This window comes from Pelodiscus sinensis, chromosome 9, assembly GCF_049634645.1.
Source record: "Pelodiscus sinensis isolate JC-2024 chromosome 9, ASM4963464v1, whole genome shotgun sequence".
In the NCBI taxonomy this organism is placed as follows: domain Eukaryota; kingdom Metazoa; phylum Chordata; order Testudines; family Trionychidae; genus Pelodiscus; species Pelodiscus sinensis.
The window spans coordinates 57462026-57479561 of NC_134719.1; the positions used below are offsets into that span (position 1 = coordinate 57462026).

At 54.1% G+C, this 17536-nt stretch overlaps 1 protein-coding gene across 2 annotated transcripts in view; it reads right to left on the bottom strand.

The window, feature by feature from the left end:
- Window positions 1-17536, bottom strand: part of LAMC2 (laminin subunit gamma 2) — a 36116-nt gene that overhangs the window by 4973 nt on the left and 13607 nt on the right. For both annotated transcript variants that reach the window (XM_006126919.4, XM_075936784.1), the window contains exons 4-18: window positions 16008-16106; window positions 14388-14524; window positions 13357-13479; window positions 11522-11711; window positions 10974-11086; window positions 10396-10614; window positions 8347-8526; window positions 7336-7581; window positions 5344-5480; window positions 3745-3901; window positions 3116-3321; window positions 2512-2591; window positions 870-1007; window positions 491-635; window positions 59-208 (exon numbers count right to left, since the gene is read on the bottom strand). In XM_006126919.4, the coding sequence (XP_006126981.2) occupies window positions 59-208; window positions 491-635; window positions 870-1007; window positions 2512-2591; window positions 3116-3321; window positions 3745-3901; window positions 5344-5480; window positions 7336-7581; window positions 8347-8526; window positions 10396-10614; window positions 10974-11086; window positions 11522-11711; window positions 13357-13479; window positions 14388-14524; window positions 16008-16106 (2320 nt within the window). The remainder of the gene's footprint in view (window positions 1-58; window positions 209-490; window positions 636-869; window positions 1008-2511; window positions 2592-3115; window positions 3322-3744; window positions 3902-5343; window positions 5481-7335; window positions 7582-8346; window positions 8527-10395; window positions 10615-10973; window positions 11087-11521; window positions 11712-13356; window positions 13480-14387; window positions 14525-16007; window positions 16107-17536) is intronic.

Genomic DNA, 17536 nt, shown 5'->3' on the forward strand with positions numbered 1-17536 from the left:
GTAACGCACAGCTCACAGAGACAGCAGCTCTGTCAGGATAAGGGGGGGGGGGTCTTACCAGTCTCTTGCCTTCCCCGCTCTGTAACTGCCGCTGGATTTCTTCCTCCCAGCTGGCCGTGTTGCTTTGCAGCCGCCTGTATTCTGCCATGTACGTATCCACCAAGACCAACAGAGCATCCGCCTCCTGCCTGAGCCGGTTCGCCTCCCCCTGAGACACCAAGGAAAGAAGAGTTTGCTCTAGTCCCAGGTACCCAGCGCCCGTCACAAGGACTGGTCCCTGGCACTGATTGGCTGCCCGGTATTGCCAGCTCCCGGAGCTCTCCCGCAAGCTGGCACTGGAGACCCCATACCCCGCACTAAGCAGCGGGCAGGTTAAAGGGGACGTCCGGGGGCGTATCTGCTCCTTCCCAACAGGATGCTGGTGGTGGGGAGGGCAGGAAGGACAAGTGCCTCGGAGTTCACTGGTGTCCGGCAGCTGAGAGGTCCTCACCTGGAAGGACCCAAGGTCGATCTTTGATAAGCGAGACAGGAAGCTTAGGAGCAGCAGGCTGCCCTGATAGGCCTTGTCTGCCTCCACGGCGGATCTGCTGGCATCCGCCTCCAGTTGGCTGGCTAGCAATTTGCTTTCGTCATATCTGCCAAGAAAAACAAAAGCACCTCATGCCACTGCCTCGCGTTTCACAGCTCCATGAGCAGCTCGGAAATCCATTGACCCCCCCCCCAATGGATTATCTGCCCAAAGGATAAATTTGGCTCCACAAATTTGTGTAACATGCCAAAGAAATGGTGTACTTCCAACACCCCTTTAGGAGGGTGCTCTCTCCTCCCGCTACCACAGAGACCTACACACACGTGTGCTGTGAACCTACTTTCTCAGCAGCCCTTGCACAGAGCTTGTCAGGATATCTCCTCCGCTCGCACCTGAGCGCGCCAGCTCCAGGGCTTGCCCTGAGTCTTCCACCGCCGCCTTGGCGGCCAGCTCGATGACAAATGCTGACTGCAAGTGGCTGGAAAACAGAAGGGCTCCATGAGACAGGGGCCCGCAGAAGCCCCCTTGCTCCTTCCCTCCGCTTGTCTCGCCAGTCTATTCTGATGGGTCATCATCGGAGCAGCCATAGCCATGTGAGTCCCAGAATACGAGAGGCGCAAGGCGGGGGAGGTGGTGTCGTTTATTAATATAATATATATACACACACAGAGCGTGGCTTGAAAGCTTGTCTCTCAACAGACATGAGTCCAATAAGAGATACCACCTCCCCCTGCCTGTCTCCATCCCGAGAGCAGGTCCTTCTGGGAAACCCACACAGATAACGAGTGGTCCTGTCGCATCTTAGGGTATGTCTACACTACCCTCCTAATTCGAACTAGGAAGGTAATGTAGGCATACCACACTTGCAAATGAAGCCCGGGATTTGAATTTCCCGGGCTTCATTTGCATAAGCTGGGTGCCGCCATTTTTAAATCCCGGCTAGTTCGAACTCCGTGCCGCGCGGCTACACGCGGCATGGAGTAGCTAGTTCGGATTAGGCTTCTAATCCGAACTAGCTGTGCTCCTCGTGTAATGACGAGTACAGCTAGTTTGGATTAGGAAGCCTAATCCGAACTAGCTACTCCATGCCGCGTGTAGCTGCGCGGCATGGGGTTCGAACTAGCCGGGATTTAAAAAAGGTGGCGCCCGGCTTATGCAAATGAAGCCCAGGAAATTCAAATCCCGGGCTTCATTTGCAAGTGCGGTATGCCTACATTACCCTCCTAGTTCGAATTAGCGGGGTAGTGTAGACATACCCTTAGAGACTAACAAATATCTATATAGATATAGTATCATGAGCTTCCGTGGGCAAAATCCCCCTCCTCAGATGAGCAGAGTGGAGAGAAAAGGGGAGACCTGATCACTTTATAACAGAAAAAGAAGGGAGAGGGGGGGGGGGGAAGTACTTGTCAATTATAGTGCCAGTGCTAATGAAGCTAACTGAGTGAGCTGGAAGTGTCCCATCCTTAGCTTTTGTTGTCTATTGGGTGTTGAATGTAAGGAAAGCAGGTTTTATAATGGCCCATCCAGTTCATGTCTTGGTTCAAGCCAGGAGAGACAGTGTCAAATTTGCATCGGAAGGCCAGTTCCACACCTCTCTCTGTAGTTGGTTTCTGAAATTCCTTTGTAGGAGAATGGCTGCTTTTAAGTGAGTTAACGAGCGCCCAGGCAGGTTAAAACGTTCTACAGGTTTTTGTGTGTTACCGTTACCAATCTCTGTTGTGCGGCCATGGAAAGCTCATGATACTGTATACATATTTTTGTTAGTCTCTCTAAGGTGCTACAGGACTACTCGTGGTTTTTTAAAATTACAGAGTAACATGGCTACCCCCCGAAGAGGTAAGAAAGGGCAGGATACCCCTGCAGAATATGTGCTTTCTGGCAGCGATGGTTCTCCTGAGTGCATCTCCTCACAGCAGCGCCGGACGGGAGGAGAGGCCGGCATGGCCCGGAATGTGCCAGTCGACAGAGCAGCCACTCACCTGTTTGCTAGTCTGAGAGCTTCTTGGGCCAGCATCAAAAAATCATTCGACCCACCAGGGAGATCGGAAGGGGGAATAATCTGTGGAGAAAGAGAAGTTAATGGCGCTCACGTGCTCTCACGCTCACTGGGTGCTGGCTGAAGGGAGGGCTTGAGGACGACTGGCAGGAGGTAAGAAAAGTACCTCACACTGCCGCAGCCACTCCCTAAGCCGCCTCACCGGCCGTTCCAGGCTGCACGCCCCCAGGCAGGAGTAATGCTAAGGAGCCCCGGTCACAGAGCAAGGTGCTTTTTCTGCACCCACTAAATAATTTACACTGCACTTCCAGCCTCCCTGTAACAAACCTGAAGCCTATGCCCCTCATCCCGAATCCTGCACTCCCCCATGCTCCCAGTCCCCTGCCCTGAGCCCCCACAACTACTTGCTCTGGGACCACACACCCCCCCACATACCTTTGAGCCCCCTTCACATTTCTCACAGGTACTGTTATATCACAGCTCCCCCAATCCGCTGCCCTGAGCCCCCGTGGGGAGCGGTGATATAACAGAACCTGTACGAAATATTGGGATATTTTCACCCCTGGGCAAAGTGCTGGAGAACTTACCAGCCCACTCAGGGTCTCTTGGCTTTGCTGCAGGTCCAAACGGGCTCTCTCGATCAGCCGCCTCATGTCCTGCACCTGGGCCTGGTACTGACGCCCCAGCGCCTGCAGCCTCTCCACAGTCGCCCTGACCTCAGCCAAGCGGCTCTGGTAGCTGGACTCATGTCCCTTCATTCTGGACACCCGGCTCTCCAGGGACTTGTCAGAGGCTGGCAGGAGAGACCAAGAGAAATTTACGGGGCCGCAAGATAAAAAACCAGAACTGAGCACGAAGCGGCACACAGCTCGATGAAGAGAAAGGCAGCAAGTCGTGGGGGCGGTGGGGCTGTCCCAGAGTGTCTCCTCATCCCCGCATTGTACCAGCACTCAGGGACTGTCCCAGAATGCTCTCTGCCTCCATACAGGACTGACAGTTGGGGGGGAGGGGTTGTTATGAGTGCACCCCCCATCTCCACAGTCAGGGATGGGTGGAGGGGAGCCTGTCCCAGAACTGCATCTCTGAAGTGCACTGTTCAGAACTACAGCCCTTGCCCTACGCCTGTGGCTAGCACTGGTGTCCTTCGCTGCATTCAGCCTTCAGGTGACCCCCTGCTGTCTTCCCTCATTGGAGGGGAGGTGCGCGCCGCTGGTACCTTGTAAGCTCAGAGCTACTCTCAGGATTTCTCGCAGGGTCGCCTCAGTCTGCTGCATCTTCCTTTCCAGCTCCCCATTGGCCCCTGCCCCACTGCCAAGCTGCAGCTGAGACACAAGCACCTCCAGCTGCCGCAGCTGCTGCAGGTACTGATCCACCTGGAACCAAGACAGGCCGCCGGGTCAGCAAGCGGCAGAGCCATGGAGGTTACAGAGACAGAGGGCCGATAAAGAAAAGTTATTTATTAGTTCCCTAAATAGAAGAACTAGAGGACACCAAATGAAATTAATGGGGAGCAGGTTTAAAACTAATAAAAGAAAGTTCTTCTTTACACAGCGTGTAGTCAACCTGTGGAACTCCTTGCCAGAGGAGGCTGTGAAGACAAGGACTATAATAGAGTTTAAAGAGAAGCTAGATAATTTCATGGAGATTAGGTCCATAAAAGGCTATTAGCCAGGGGATAAAATGGTGTCCTTGGCCTCTGTTTGTCAGAGGCTGGAGAGGGACGGCAGGAGACAAATCACTTGATCATTGTCTTCAGTCCACCCTCTCTGGGGCCCCTGGTACTGGCCACTGCCGGCAGGCAGGATACTGGGCTAGATGGACCTTTGGTCTGACCCAGTACGGCCGTTCTTATGTTATGTTCTTATGTTCTAGAGAGAAAAGGACTCGGGCCAGGTCTGCAGGCAGCAGGGGGGGGGGTGAGGAAGAGCAGCCCAGGAGCGTTGAGAGGCTGAGAGTCAAGCAGAGTCTGGACCGAGCCCTTTCAGCGAATGCTAATCCTGGTCAAAACTCCAGATTAACAGTCCTGGCAGCTGAAACCTGCTGTGGCCAGACCAGGCAGCGTCGCCTCTGCGCCTGTCTCCGACAGTCCTTGGCCTGTTTCTGGAAACAATCCCCACGGATGTCGTTTGGGGCCTGGCACGGCCACAGCACTAGCGATGTGGACGTCTGTCCACTTGAGACCAGACAGGCCACCGACAGCTTCCTGAGAGTACAAGCGTCCTGTCGCTAAAGCCTGGACTGGATTTGAATTGGGTCTTCCATGCACCGGGAAGCAGGGAGCCCTGAAACCCGAGCAGGAGGTGGCAGGACTGTGAATGTGTTCTGCTCCAAAGGGAGGAAAGTCCCAGACTCCTTAACCTCATCCCCTCTCGACAGCACCCGCAGGGAGAAGTTAGCTCCTAGAAGGCCCTGCTCCCTCATCTCATCTTCTCCTGAAAAGCTGAGAGCTGAAGGGGTGGGAAAAGCCCTCTCCCTCCCCAGAGAAAAGCTAAAAGCCAGACTTGGCCACCCCAAGTCTGCACTGAGCTGATTCTTGGAGGGAGAGATCTGCATTTCTGGGCCGAGCTGGGCTCTCCGGGTGCGGGAGGGTGGTTAATCCCCTTTGTATCTGGAAAAGTGAATTTGCTGAGCCTTATCTGTGGATTTGCCTTGACAGCTACTGGGTTCAATCTCTGACAGGAATGCAAAAGGAATTAGTGCCGGGGGAGGAGAGGGAATTATTGCTGAAATCTTCTGCTGGAGATGCGATGTCAGGGAGGGAATTCCAGCTCAGAAACCAGAGCAATGGGCACCCAGCTGACAGACACAAACATACCTGTGTTTTCACATGGCCGTAGCAGGTGGGGCACTGGGAGTGCTCACAGTTGGGCCCCTCGAATCCCGGCTTGCAAACACAGCTCCCATCGCTTCCGCACTTCAGGGGGTCAGACCCTACCGAGTTGCAGTTGCAGGCTGCAGAGAAAGCATAGGGTTGGAAGGAGCCACAAATCAAACCAACATTGAGAACCAAAGAGCCTAAGGAAAGATAGCAGCTCTCATAACAACATGTTCCTGTCCTAACCAGAACATCTTTCCATCCCTCTCCTCCATCTCACACTTCTGATCCTGCACTGTTTTTCCAAGGTGCACAACAAGCTGCACCCTGACCAACCGGTCTGCCCGCCTCCCTTTCTGAGCTAGAGAGAGAGAGCAATGAACAACTCCTACCCTGCTGCCAGAGTCGCTGTTCACCTCTGTATCGACAGCTTCCAAATAGTTATCGCTCCCTACTGAAGGAGTTCAGATGCTGGTGGGAAAACCAGTGATGCTACAAGAAGTCGTGCTGGTGATTTATACCGGCCGTACCTCGGAACAGCACTGCGCCAGCAAGGTACTGCTGGAGCCATCATCTCGGGATGGGGTTCAGCCTTACGGCCTAGCCTCCGTGTCCCCACTAGTATATTCCAGGTACTGAACATTCTCCCGGGAGTTTCAGCTGGACCCAGTATTCCTGACTAGTCTGAAAATAATGTGTAACGTTACTGCTCACTGGGAAATCCACCCTGAATGCGGATTCCAGAACCAGCTGGTTCAGTGATGAAGGAAGGGACTCTTGCACAGAGTGTGCAAAAACCAGCCCGGGAGCCTTAAAACGAGAGGTGCTCTGAAAGCAGCACGACACTAGTGCTGGGTTCGGGAGTCCATTCCCAGACCAGTTACGCTCTCGGCACAAGGCTCCTGTCTGGGATTCATTGCTGGGCCTCTCATTCTCACCAGCAAACCTAGTCATCTCTCCGTTTCCTAGCTCTTCTCTGATCGGTACATGCTTCAGCCACATCCCTCTTAACCCCCTCGCACAGCAATGCAAACCTCCTTCCCACACAGCTGTGAGCCCCGAAAGAGCTTCCAGCAGCCTCAGCAAATGCTGAAGGAATTTAGGTCCGTTCCCTGGATCTCCTCACGAGTTTCCCACTGGTGGAAACTCCCCATATGCCGACACAAATCCAGGCTTCTGGGAAGCACCTGCGTCTTAACTTGAACCATCCAGCCATCAAGCAAAGCCCGGGAGTCCAACAGCGAATTAACGGTCGCTTTGATGCGTTGTGAAAGTTGCATTCTTACATAGCAGCAGCTCCCACACCCTTAGCCTCATTGACGCAAACATGCACATTCTCCAGGGCAAACTTGTTCGGCCGGAGTGTGCACTGGACCCAGTATTTGTATTTGCCTTTGCATTCCTCGCGGGCTTTGGTACAGTGGCAGGGAGCCATTTGCGGGGCCTGAGAGAGCACAGGACTCTGGTCTCCGCACAGCATTTCAGCTCCTGGCGTGAGGGACGGAATGTCGTGAGAACGCAGGAGCGCGTGTTCTTTGAGCCCCACCAATGGCTCCATGAAGCACTGAAAGGGCTTGTGAAAAGGGTACCCAGGAAACCAAAGTCAGAGATGCTTGATTTTACTTACACTTAGTCAGGTCCCAATGGGGAGGGCAGAGAGCTGCATGGGAAGGTGAGAAGAGTCTAGGGTGCATCTACCCACCACCGCCTCACAAATCTCCAGGGGCACGAAGTCTGGCCTTGCTCTCCTCAGATAGGAGGGCTTCCACCACACCCTGTGCTTAACTTGGCACTCCTTGAATGGCTCTCAGGTCCTGGCTCCCCCCAGATTTCCGCAAAGCGCAGCCCAGGTTTATCCAGATCCTGCTGGAGGCTTTATCCGACGTGGGACTTACATGCCCAGCTTTGATACTCGAACGCTCAGGGATGTGTTTCCCCACAGGCCCGCCCTCTCCAATGCATACACACTCACGCTCCAGCTGACACTCCTACCTTGACACTTCTCTGCCGGGTTGGGGGCCAAGGGGTTCCCAAAGAACCCCTCCCTGCACTGGGCACAGGAGAAGCCGGCCGTATTGTAGAGGCATTTCAGGCATTCGCCCGTCAGTTGGTCACAGTTCCCCGCAGCACTGGGATCTACGTTGCTGTTACACTGGCAGGGCCGGCAGGGTCTCACGGGGCCCTTTTGGCCCAAGGGGTCTCCAAAATAGCCGTCAGCACAGAGCTCACAGTTAGCACCTGGGGAGAGAGAAACAAAAGTCAGAGGCCAATTACCCTCCAGAACCACACGGCTGAGACCCTCCCCTCCCCCGAATGCCGAGGGACACAGGCACTATGCCCTGCTGGGATCTGCAGGGCAATGAATTCACAGTCTCGGGTCCATGCTCAGGGAAGGGAACTCACCTGGCCTTGTACAGTTATGAGAAGCCAATTTAGCTCCATGGAGCCTCTGACCTAAAGCAAGTCCCCTTCCATCCCAGCCGAGGGGCAAGAAGGAGTCTCTCCCCAGGAAAAGGAAGGACCCCTAGGCCAAGGAAGGACCCCTAGGCCATGGTACCGTGACAGGAAGCCTATTCTGACCGACTGGGGCACAGCACTGGGACAGACGACCTGGGATCTGCTCTTGTTTCTCCCTTAATCCCAACACTTCCTCTCCCTGTGTCTCAGTTTCCCTCCCTCACCCTTGGCCAGTCTGGACTTCCTGTTTCTCACTATGCGTGCGTACTGCAGCTGACATGTTGGGGGCCTGATCTCGGCTGGGGCTGCTATGTGCTACTGGGAATAACAAAGTGGTGCCCAGATCAGAAAGCCAGGCTGTGCGGATACGATCACACTCTACGCAACCCTCGCAACTCTGCTCCAGGCTAACCCAGGGCTGGGGAGAGCTGCACACACATGGAAAAGGACAGGAATCCACCTTTTCCTATGCTGCTGTCCTGCAGGAGACTGGAAGGACCCTGAAAAGGAAATGAACCTCCACACAACGCAGAGGGAGAAGATTACCAGTGACTCCCAGGGGACAGTTATTGCACACGATCTCCTTCCTCCCTGGCGCCACGAAGCAGCCCTGGCCACTTGTGCAAGGACACGGCCTGCAGCTCTGCGGATTCCAGGGGTCATTGTAGAAACCCAACGGGCAGCTGGCACTGGGCTCCATGTTTTCATCTCCTGAGTAACAGTCTCCTGGGGGAAAGAGCAAACAGTAGCACACCCGGCAGGACAGTCGAGCCTAATGGAAGTCCTGTATTCTCCTGCAGGTCACAAGCGCATGGCACTGTAACTTGCTGTGCAAGGAAAGATCTTTTCTCATAGCCCAACGCCACCTCCTACCAACTGCACCACTCCGTGTGAGTCAGCACCGGCCTGCAACCGAGCGCTGACCCGCATAGCACAATTCCTCAGAACCCAACACGGCCACCAGTAGCCTGGCGCCATTCGGTACAGCTTGGCAGGCCCCCTACAGCAGGTGTGTGACCTGGCACCATTCTTCGCCTCCATCTCTCAGCGCAGTCCATTGTAACTTGGGGCAATGTTTACTCCACTAGTCAATAGCAGGCGATCATGTTATGAGGTACCACATCTAGCCAGATCTTTTTCAGGGCTGGACACTTGGGGTATGTCTAGACTAACTAGTTTATCCAGCATAGGCAAAGAAGTGGGGATTTAAATAATCCCCGCTTCATTAAAATAAACATGGCCGCTGTGCTGTGCAGACGATCGGCTGATCCAGCAGAGAATAGTAGCCTAGATGCGGATCTGTCAGCTGGGGAAGCCTTTGCTGACAGATCCTGTAAATCTTGTTTCACGAGGCATAAGGGATCGGTCGGCAAAGGCTTCCCCAGCCGACAGATCCGCAACTAGTCTGCCGCGCTGTGCCGGATCAGATGATCGTTGGCACAGCGCGGCGGCCATGTTTATTTTAATGAAGCTGGGATTATTTAAATCCCCACTTCTTTGCCTATGCCGGGTAAACTAGTTTACACGGCTCCGTCGACGGAGCCATGTAGTCGAGACATACCCTCAGGCTATATAATGGTAAGTCCAGCCCTAAGAAGGACTATCACAATCAGAAGAAACTTAAAACACAACAAATGGTCTAGTAGCACTTTAAAGACTAACAAAACACGTAGACAGTATCATGAGCTTTCGTGGGCACAGCCCACTTCTTCAGATGAGTGGGGTGTGTGTTGTGCCCATGAAAGGTCATGATACTGTCTACGTGTTTTGTTAGTCTGTAAAGTGCTACTAGACTATTTGTTGTTTTTTAAGTTTTTCCTGTTACAGACTAACTCAGCTACCTCTCTGAAGCTTTATTGCAATCAGAGTCCTGCACCTAGACACGGAGCACTTTGTGGAATACAAGACTCTTCTGAGAAAGACGCACGTGTACTGGGCCTTTAATACACTTGGCAGGCAGCGTTCCCCAGAATCCAGCACCTTCCCCATCACCCGGTTTTATCCTCTGCCACCTCAGGATGAAAGCTGGTTGGGAAAACAGAATTTTCATTCTGCTGGAATTGCTGACATTCCAAAACGGGCCTGCATTCCGAATCAGAAGGAAGAGTCGCAATTTTAAAACGTCAAACGTTCAGGAGGGTTGAACTGCACCGTTTTGACAAGGGAAAACATGACCCTTCAATAAAGTAAAAAAAGCTTTGGCCTTCTGATTTCAATTGACGGCATGTGGAGTTTGGTTTTTGAAATGGTTAAACATCTGATGTACTATTAAAAGTAAAGTTTTGGGAGCACAGAAAAGCCCAAAGGAAATATTTCAACCTCAAAATGAAACAAGGTTTTCCCTGTCGAAAACTGAATCAAAACTGACCGATTCCCGCAAACCATTAAGATTCTGCCCAAACCTCCTTTTTTCAAGGCAAAACTGTCCTGCCTCCATGTTGGGGACCAGTTCTCCTGACAGCAACGTTGACTATCACCCAGCAACCTCACCTATTCCTCTGGTGCCCGTCATGCAGCACTACCTCCTCTCCCGGCTCTAGCCACTTGGCACCGGCACCACCCGCAACCCCCAGCTGTGATTGCGGTTTCCCTTACCCGTGTCTGGATCGCAGTTTTCTCCCCCCTGGCAGTCACACCGCACACAGGTGCTGAAAGGCCCCAGGTTGGAAGCATCTCTCTTGTAGCCAGGAGCACAGCGTTCGCAGAACTGCCCCTCGTAGCCAGCAGGGCAACCACATCGTTCCACCCAGGGAGCTGGGATTCCAGGCGCCGGCAGTGCAGAAACCAGGGTGACGTTATCGATGTACCCAGTGCCTGACAGCAGAGACAACACATCACATTTACAGCCAGTGGAGGAGCACTGACTTCTTCCCCCGACCCATGACAACAGGTATCCTAAAGACTGTGCCCGTACCAGGAAGTAGTGGGTGTTTTCTGTGCACGCTGCACTTCTAGTCAGAGAATGTGTGTGGCGCTTACAGCAAAGGCCTGCTATTCCCAACTCTGCCACCGATTCATCGCATGGCCTTTGGCAAGTCACGTAACTGCTGTGTGCCTCAGTTTCCCCATCTGTAAGTGGCGTGTCACATTTACCCGCTTCACGGGGATGCTGTAAGGCTTCTTGTCTATACAGTGCTTCTTGTCTATACAGATCCCAACCTTTCCCCACTCACTGTATTCTCCATACGTGGCACGGATCTTAAGGGCTGTCAGATTTCCAAGTAGCCTGCGATACTCAAAGTAACTCAGCGTGGGGCTCCACCCGCTGCTCGGGTGCTCGTTCAGTCTGTGCATCAGAAGGGAAAGAAATTGAGGAACAAAGAATAAATGTAAAGATCATCTTGCTGTCAGCTCTCTCCTGACAACCTTGAGACAGAAAGAACTTGGGCTCCCACGATTACTCAAGGGGTTGCAGAGGGACAGACCTACCAGCAGACTGAAATCAACAACCCAGCCTAAGGTCCCTCTGACTAAGTGCCTGGCCTCATGGCCTCCAGATGGTCTCATGCTCTGGGAACCAAAATGCAGCTGCTCCTGCTTGTGAAGGGCCCAACACGTTACAGCACAGAGAATCTACCTGCTTTGGGCAGGGCGGGGAGTGTCTGGCAGCTGGGTTACCAGGAAATCTCAGTGACTCTGGCACATGTCTGCAGTTGCTGAGGGGTGAGAGCACCCCCTTCTCCCCCTCCCCCCCCCCCCCCCCCGCATCCTCCTGCTTTACCTGAACGCATATGTCTTGCTGATGCCACAGGACAGCATCTTCCCGTGAGGCACAAGGGGGGCAGCGACTCGTAGGCCAGCTCCTTCCAGGACCACATCCCGGGGAGACGGACGACGACCCCCTCGGTCCATGCGATAATCAAAGGACAGGACCTGGCCGTAGCTCAGCTGCTGGTTCCCAAGGAACCTGGCTGTGAAGGGAAGAGGCCCAGAGGGAAAAGGTTAAAGGGTCAAACCCTCCCATGAGAAAGTCTTAATTCCTGGAGCCGGTCCCGGGCACGTGCTACATGTGGGGCTACCCAGACAGAAGATTACATTTTGGAAGGTCCCAGTATCCCGTCTGCTCTGATTCCACCACCAGCCCGAGTGATGAATCAGGGGACATGGCATTTACCAGCTCTCCAATGGCAAGTGCCCTGGCCCAGTCCAACCCCCCAGCTGCTGAAACCTGAGCCTCCCAAACTCCCTTACCCCTCAAACACTCCTGTCTCCCCCCCAGGGATAATTACTGCCCTCCCTGCTTCTCTCCCTCCATTAACCATGCCTCCCAGACCCCAGAGGGCTGCCTAGCCTCACACGCCAGGCCCTGCCAGCTCACATGGTCATGCCAGAGACAGGCACAGCCAGGAGAAGCCCACCCCTTCCCCCGTGCGATCAGCAAACTCCCTCCCTTGCAAAATCCAACCCCTTCACCCAACACAGAGCCATGAAGAAGGGCAGCTCCCTGCAGCCAGCGTGAATTAGCCAATGCCCCAGGCAGCCAGCAGGTGGCAAGGCTGAGCCGGCCTTGCGTTAGGGCAGCGGTTCTCCAAGCGTGGCCTGCGACCATCTTGCAGGCGAGCCACGGGCTCAGGGCTGCCCGACCCCGCAGCCATCTTGCCACCGTGGGTGGTGGGCCGCGGAAAGGGCAGTGTTGAGTGGGGTGGGCCGCGAGCCAGAAAGCTGGAGAACCACGGCTCTGGGGTGGGCTTCTCGCTAGATTTCCCAGCCGTGACGGGGAGTGGGCACCACGGCATGAAGCAGAGGGGTCTGCGTGACAGCTTTGCCATGCTCGGGGCAGCCAACAGCCCCTGGGGGGCCAGGGCGGGGGGCCGGGGCAGCCAGCTCTCCACAGCGCCTGGAGTATGGCGTTCCCTGTCCCCAGAGCTGCACGGAGTGTGCGGCACAGCGCTCCGGCAGCAATCCGCAGGACCTAGAGCTCCGGCTGCTGCCGCAGTAGCAACAGTAGCAACTGGGAGCTCCAGGTCCCTTTGAATCATGGGTCCCAAGGCAGCTGCCCCCTTTATCCTCCCCCATCGGTGGGGCTGGCCACGTTCAGTTTCATTGCACGGTGCTTCCTCCTTGGCTGCTCCCCTGTGTGCATAGGGTTGCCAGATGGTTTCAGAAAAAACACCAAACACAAACACACACACACAAAAATACGCCAGGAAAAAGTTTGTTGAGCTAAATCAATCAATCAATCAAGGATCCCGAGAGCTGTTAAAAAAAAAACCCAAACACACACCGTGGTCCCTTTAAAAACCGTGTGGTGAGGCTTTTTGGCCCTAACATGCCAGCAGCGGCCTGCCATTTTGCCTCCCTGCACTGGGCCAGACAGCTCCCCGGTAATCACTAGGGTTGCCAGGCTGCCTCTGTATTGAGCCGAACAGCTTGGGATTTTCTCCTCCTGGCCGGGAAAAAAAATAATCAGAAAGTACCGGACATTTTAGGGGTCTGGTATTTTCTGCAATTTTTTATTGGACAGGAAGCGAAAAATTTTTTATTGGACAGGAAGTTCAATACCAGACACGTGGCAACCCTATGCACACATCTCCTACTGTCCACGCACATCCTTACCTGGTGCCATGAAAAACGTGGGCTCTTGTCTCCTGGCTGTAACATACACATCCCGATGGCGGGGAGACCACTGGAGCGGTGTAGGGGACCCGTCCACATATGCTCCTCTCCAGCCCTCGGCATCTAGAAAGGTAAAATTCAACCGTTTTGCAGGAAATGGAAGCAAAGGAGAGGCTGTCTGGGACTCTGCGGTCAGGTCGTTCATCGTCAGTCACATCCGCCCTGCACGCTGGCATGCCCCCAGGCGGCGGTCTGCCCACTTCCTCACATTGTGCACTAGTGACCGCCTTGGTAACAGTTGCCAGCCCAGTTCTCCGTACTGGAGCGATCCGGGCTGACAGCAGGGATCACCGGCCAAAGAGCAGGAGGACGGAATGGGAGGGACGTTATGTTCGCCTTGCCCTCAGACATGTCTTTCTGTGATCTGCTGGTCAGCCCGCGAGGAAGGGCCTTAGGTGAGAACTGCCAGCCACATGGCGCTCGGATGAGAGCAAGGGGACACGCGACTGAAATGGCTCCAAATAAACGTCTCCTGCGAGTTAATAAATCCAGACCCTGCGATAGCTCCCTGGAGGATGTTAGTCTCTGTAGCGCGCGGACGTCTCACGTGGACACCAGCTGCGGCCTGGACCGCGGATTGCTTTAAAAATAAACAACTGGCTGCCCTCTCCCTTGCCCCCAGTGCAAGGCCTGAGAGTTAACAATGCCAACCACGAAAGGAAATATCTGCCTAGGTCTCAAGTGCTGCTCTCCATGCGCCTCAGTAAAACGCAAGAGAGAAATATCCCTCGAGCGCCATGGGATGGGGAGAGCCAGCGGCCAGAAGGGAGGCCGGGCAGTCGCCGAGTCATAGTAGGTTGGGCCTCACTCGGGGATGGATTTCAGTCTCTCCATCCCCACCAGAGATCCCGTGAAAGGACATTCACACACGGGCAGGGCAGGAGGCAATGGCGCTGCAGCCGCCCAGCAGGCAGCGCACACAAAGGAGGCAAAGCCAGCGCAGTCACACGAGCACCGGGGGAAGGTTTTACCTTGCTGGAAGGAGGAGGTGATTTTATGGACGTTGTAATTTTCTGCACTGGCACACGAGGTGGAGTGGCCATGACAGAAGCACGGGGAACATCCCTCGGGGTTTTTTGCATCCAGATTATAGTAGCCCTGTTTGCACCTGGGAAAGAGACGGTATCAATCCGCTGGGCTGCCGGGTACATTTCACATCCACCCAGAACATCGAGTGTGCAAGTGAGCCGCACAGAGAGGCTTTCATACTAGCCATGTGCAAATCCACTCGCGGCTCCTCCACCACAACCCACCGCTGGCACCAACCAGCTGCTAGCGAGCCACAAGGTGTTTCTTCCCAAAGGCCCGGCGAATCAGCCCCATATTAATGAGCTCAAGAGACCCCAACCAAGGTCAACATTTCTAAAGCACATGGTGGGTGCCGAGCTCTTGGGCACCAATTGTAGGGGCGGAGTGCTTGCAAAAACCTGGTCCCCGTGCAAAGGCTCGTTATAAATACGTGTGATCCAGCACAGCTGGGGGAAGATTCGCCCACGCTGGGCTAGACTCGCCCACCAGCCTTCTGTCCTTCTTGGAACACAGCACGTACCCCAGGAACACACTGCAGCAGGCCTGGGGTGGATCTTGCTATGCAGCTTCACCTGCCTCAACATGGCTCTGCTCCAGAGGGCTGGGAGTAGTAATAGCTCCCTGCTGGGTGTGTGGTGGTACAACTGGCTTTGAAGAGCTTATCTTGCTGGAACGTGGAGGTGATTTTATGGACGTTGTAATTTTCTGCCCTGGCTCACATCCAGGGACATTTTTTCCCCTCACACGCCCATCAGGAAAGGTGGATTTTCTTAGGCCCTGCTGCCTAGTCAGTGCCTTGCTCCTATTTGTGCCAGGTGATGCTAATGCCGTGCCTCAGGATACAGTGACCTGGCACCTGGGGCAGAGAGACACTGGGTACTCTCCACCCAGGGAAGGCTGGGGGAAAAACACAGAAGGCTGTGGCCCCAGTGGCAGCCCCTTAAAGCCACAGACCTGGCACAACACCTGAGGGCAAAGGGCATAGCTGGGTTCTGGGAAATGTGAGCGGCAACTGGCTTTGGGACTGGAGCGTATGACCTATGAGGAGAAACGGAGGGATTTGGGTTTGTTTAGTCTGCAGAAGAGAAGAGTGAGGGGGGATTTGAGAGCAGCCTTCAACTTCCTGAAGGGAGGTTCCGGAGAGGCTGTTCTCTGTGGTGAGGGATGGCAGAACAAGGAGCAATGGTCTCAAGTTACAGTGGGGGAGGTCTAAGTTGGATATTAGGAAAAACTATTTCCCTAGGAGGGTGGTGAAGCACTGGGCTGGGTTCCCTAGGGAGGTGGTGAAATCTCCACCCCAGAGGTGTTTAAGTCTCGGCTTGACAAAGCCCTGACAGGGTTGATTTAGTTGGGATTGGTCCTGCCTTGGGCAGGGGGCTGCACTTGATGACCTCCTGAGGTCTCTTCTAGCCCTGGGATTCTATGAGAAATCACACTATGGAGGTGGCTCTCCCCGCCCCAGAGCCACATGCTAATCGGCAGAGCCCTTTGGGTCGGCTGTCTGTGTTTGGAAGGGGACCTTTAGCGCCTGCTCTGGAGAAGTGAAGGACTCAGGCACGTACCTGTCACATCGCTCTCCCGAGACGCTTGCCTTGCACACGCAGCGACCTGACACACAACGCCCCGTGCCACCGGCTGGATCACAGTCACACTGAGCACTCCTGAGGAGGAAAGAAAGCGTCTGGGGCTGATTGCCAGTGGGGATGTTAAACAACAGTCAACGGAATAGTCGATTAACCTCATGAATTCTTATCGGTTACTCAGCTACTCTATCGTCTCCAGGGGTGGGGCTGGCAGCCAGTGCGCTCCGGCCCCACTCCCGAGGAGCCCCCTGCCACTCTGTGCTGTTGCCTCTGTATCAGAGGCAGCAGCGCAGGGTGCCAGGTGAGAGCTGGTCTGCAAGGGGAGCCAGTTTAAAAACCAGCTCCCCTCACAGACCGGCTGCCTGTCGCCCTGCGCTGCTGCCTCTGATACAGAGGCAGGAACCCAGGGTGGCAGCAGCCTCTGTCCGGGGTGGGCTGAGCTCCCAGACCCAGTAATAGCCAGAACTGAGCCGGGCTGCCTGCCTGCCTGGCTCCTAATACACTTTAAATGCAGAGCCGCAGCAGAGGTAGGTCCTGGACCCAACCCAAGCTGCTGGCCAGCCTGCTAAAAAATGTACTTGCAAGAAAGGGGCGAGAATGTAAGTAGTCTATAGTATTAACCGACAAGCTTTTGCTTATCGGTTAATCGACTGCACTATTACATCCCTAATTTCCAGTTCCACTCAACTACCGTAGTCACATGGAAACAGCCGGTATGCACATGGCCCAGTAGACACCTGGCCCATCGACGGTAGTGGTACAAGGTGACATACTAGAAACACAGGAATTGCCATACAGGCCGTCCTCGTAACAAGTCCAAGATAGTTAAAAAAAAAACCTCAGATTTATAGCGAAACAATTTAAAGCGGGGAATTTTTTCCCACGTCTGACTTCCATTTGTGAACATTGTTTTTTTCTCCCAGCGACTTAAAAAACAGAGAATGGGAGGACTTATAGCGCATCAGTTCCTACCAGAGCCAATGACTTTAGAGCAGAACCGACGTGTACTGGGGCGACTTATAGCGGGGCCGCCCTACACTGCAGTGGTTCTCAGCTTCGCCCCTGTCAAGCTGCGACTCCATCCTGCTTAATAATATAGACACAGCAAGCTAGTCACTGCTCCTGATGCTTGCTCTCAACCTGGGGGTTATGTACTCACTTCACACTGGATCAGCCCTGAGGTCCAGCACCCTGTCTCGGATAGGGATGTTACATTTCAATTAATCAGCTAATTGAGTAGTTTATGGAATTTCTATTGACTACTCGATTAGTCAACCTCCCACCAGCTCCTGCTCCTCCCCCCACCTTTGCTTCCTCTGATATAGAGGCAGTGGGGGGGGGGGGAGGAATTTGAGTAGTCAACTCGACTACTCAATAAGCCTAGGCTTATCGGGTAGTTGACTATTCGACTACTCTTACATCCCTAGTCTTTGACAGTAGCCAGCACAAGACATATGGGAGGAAGACACGAGAAACCCCATAAGGACAATTCTGGATTAACCTGCCCA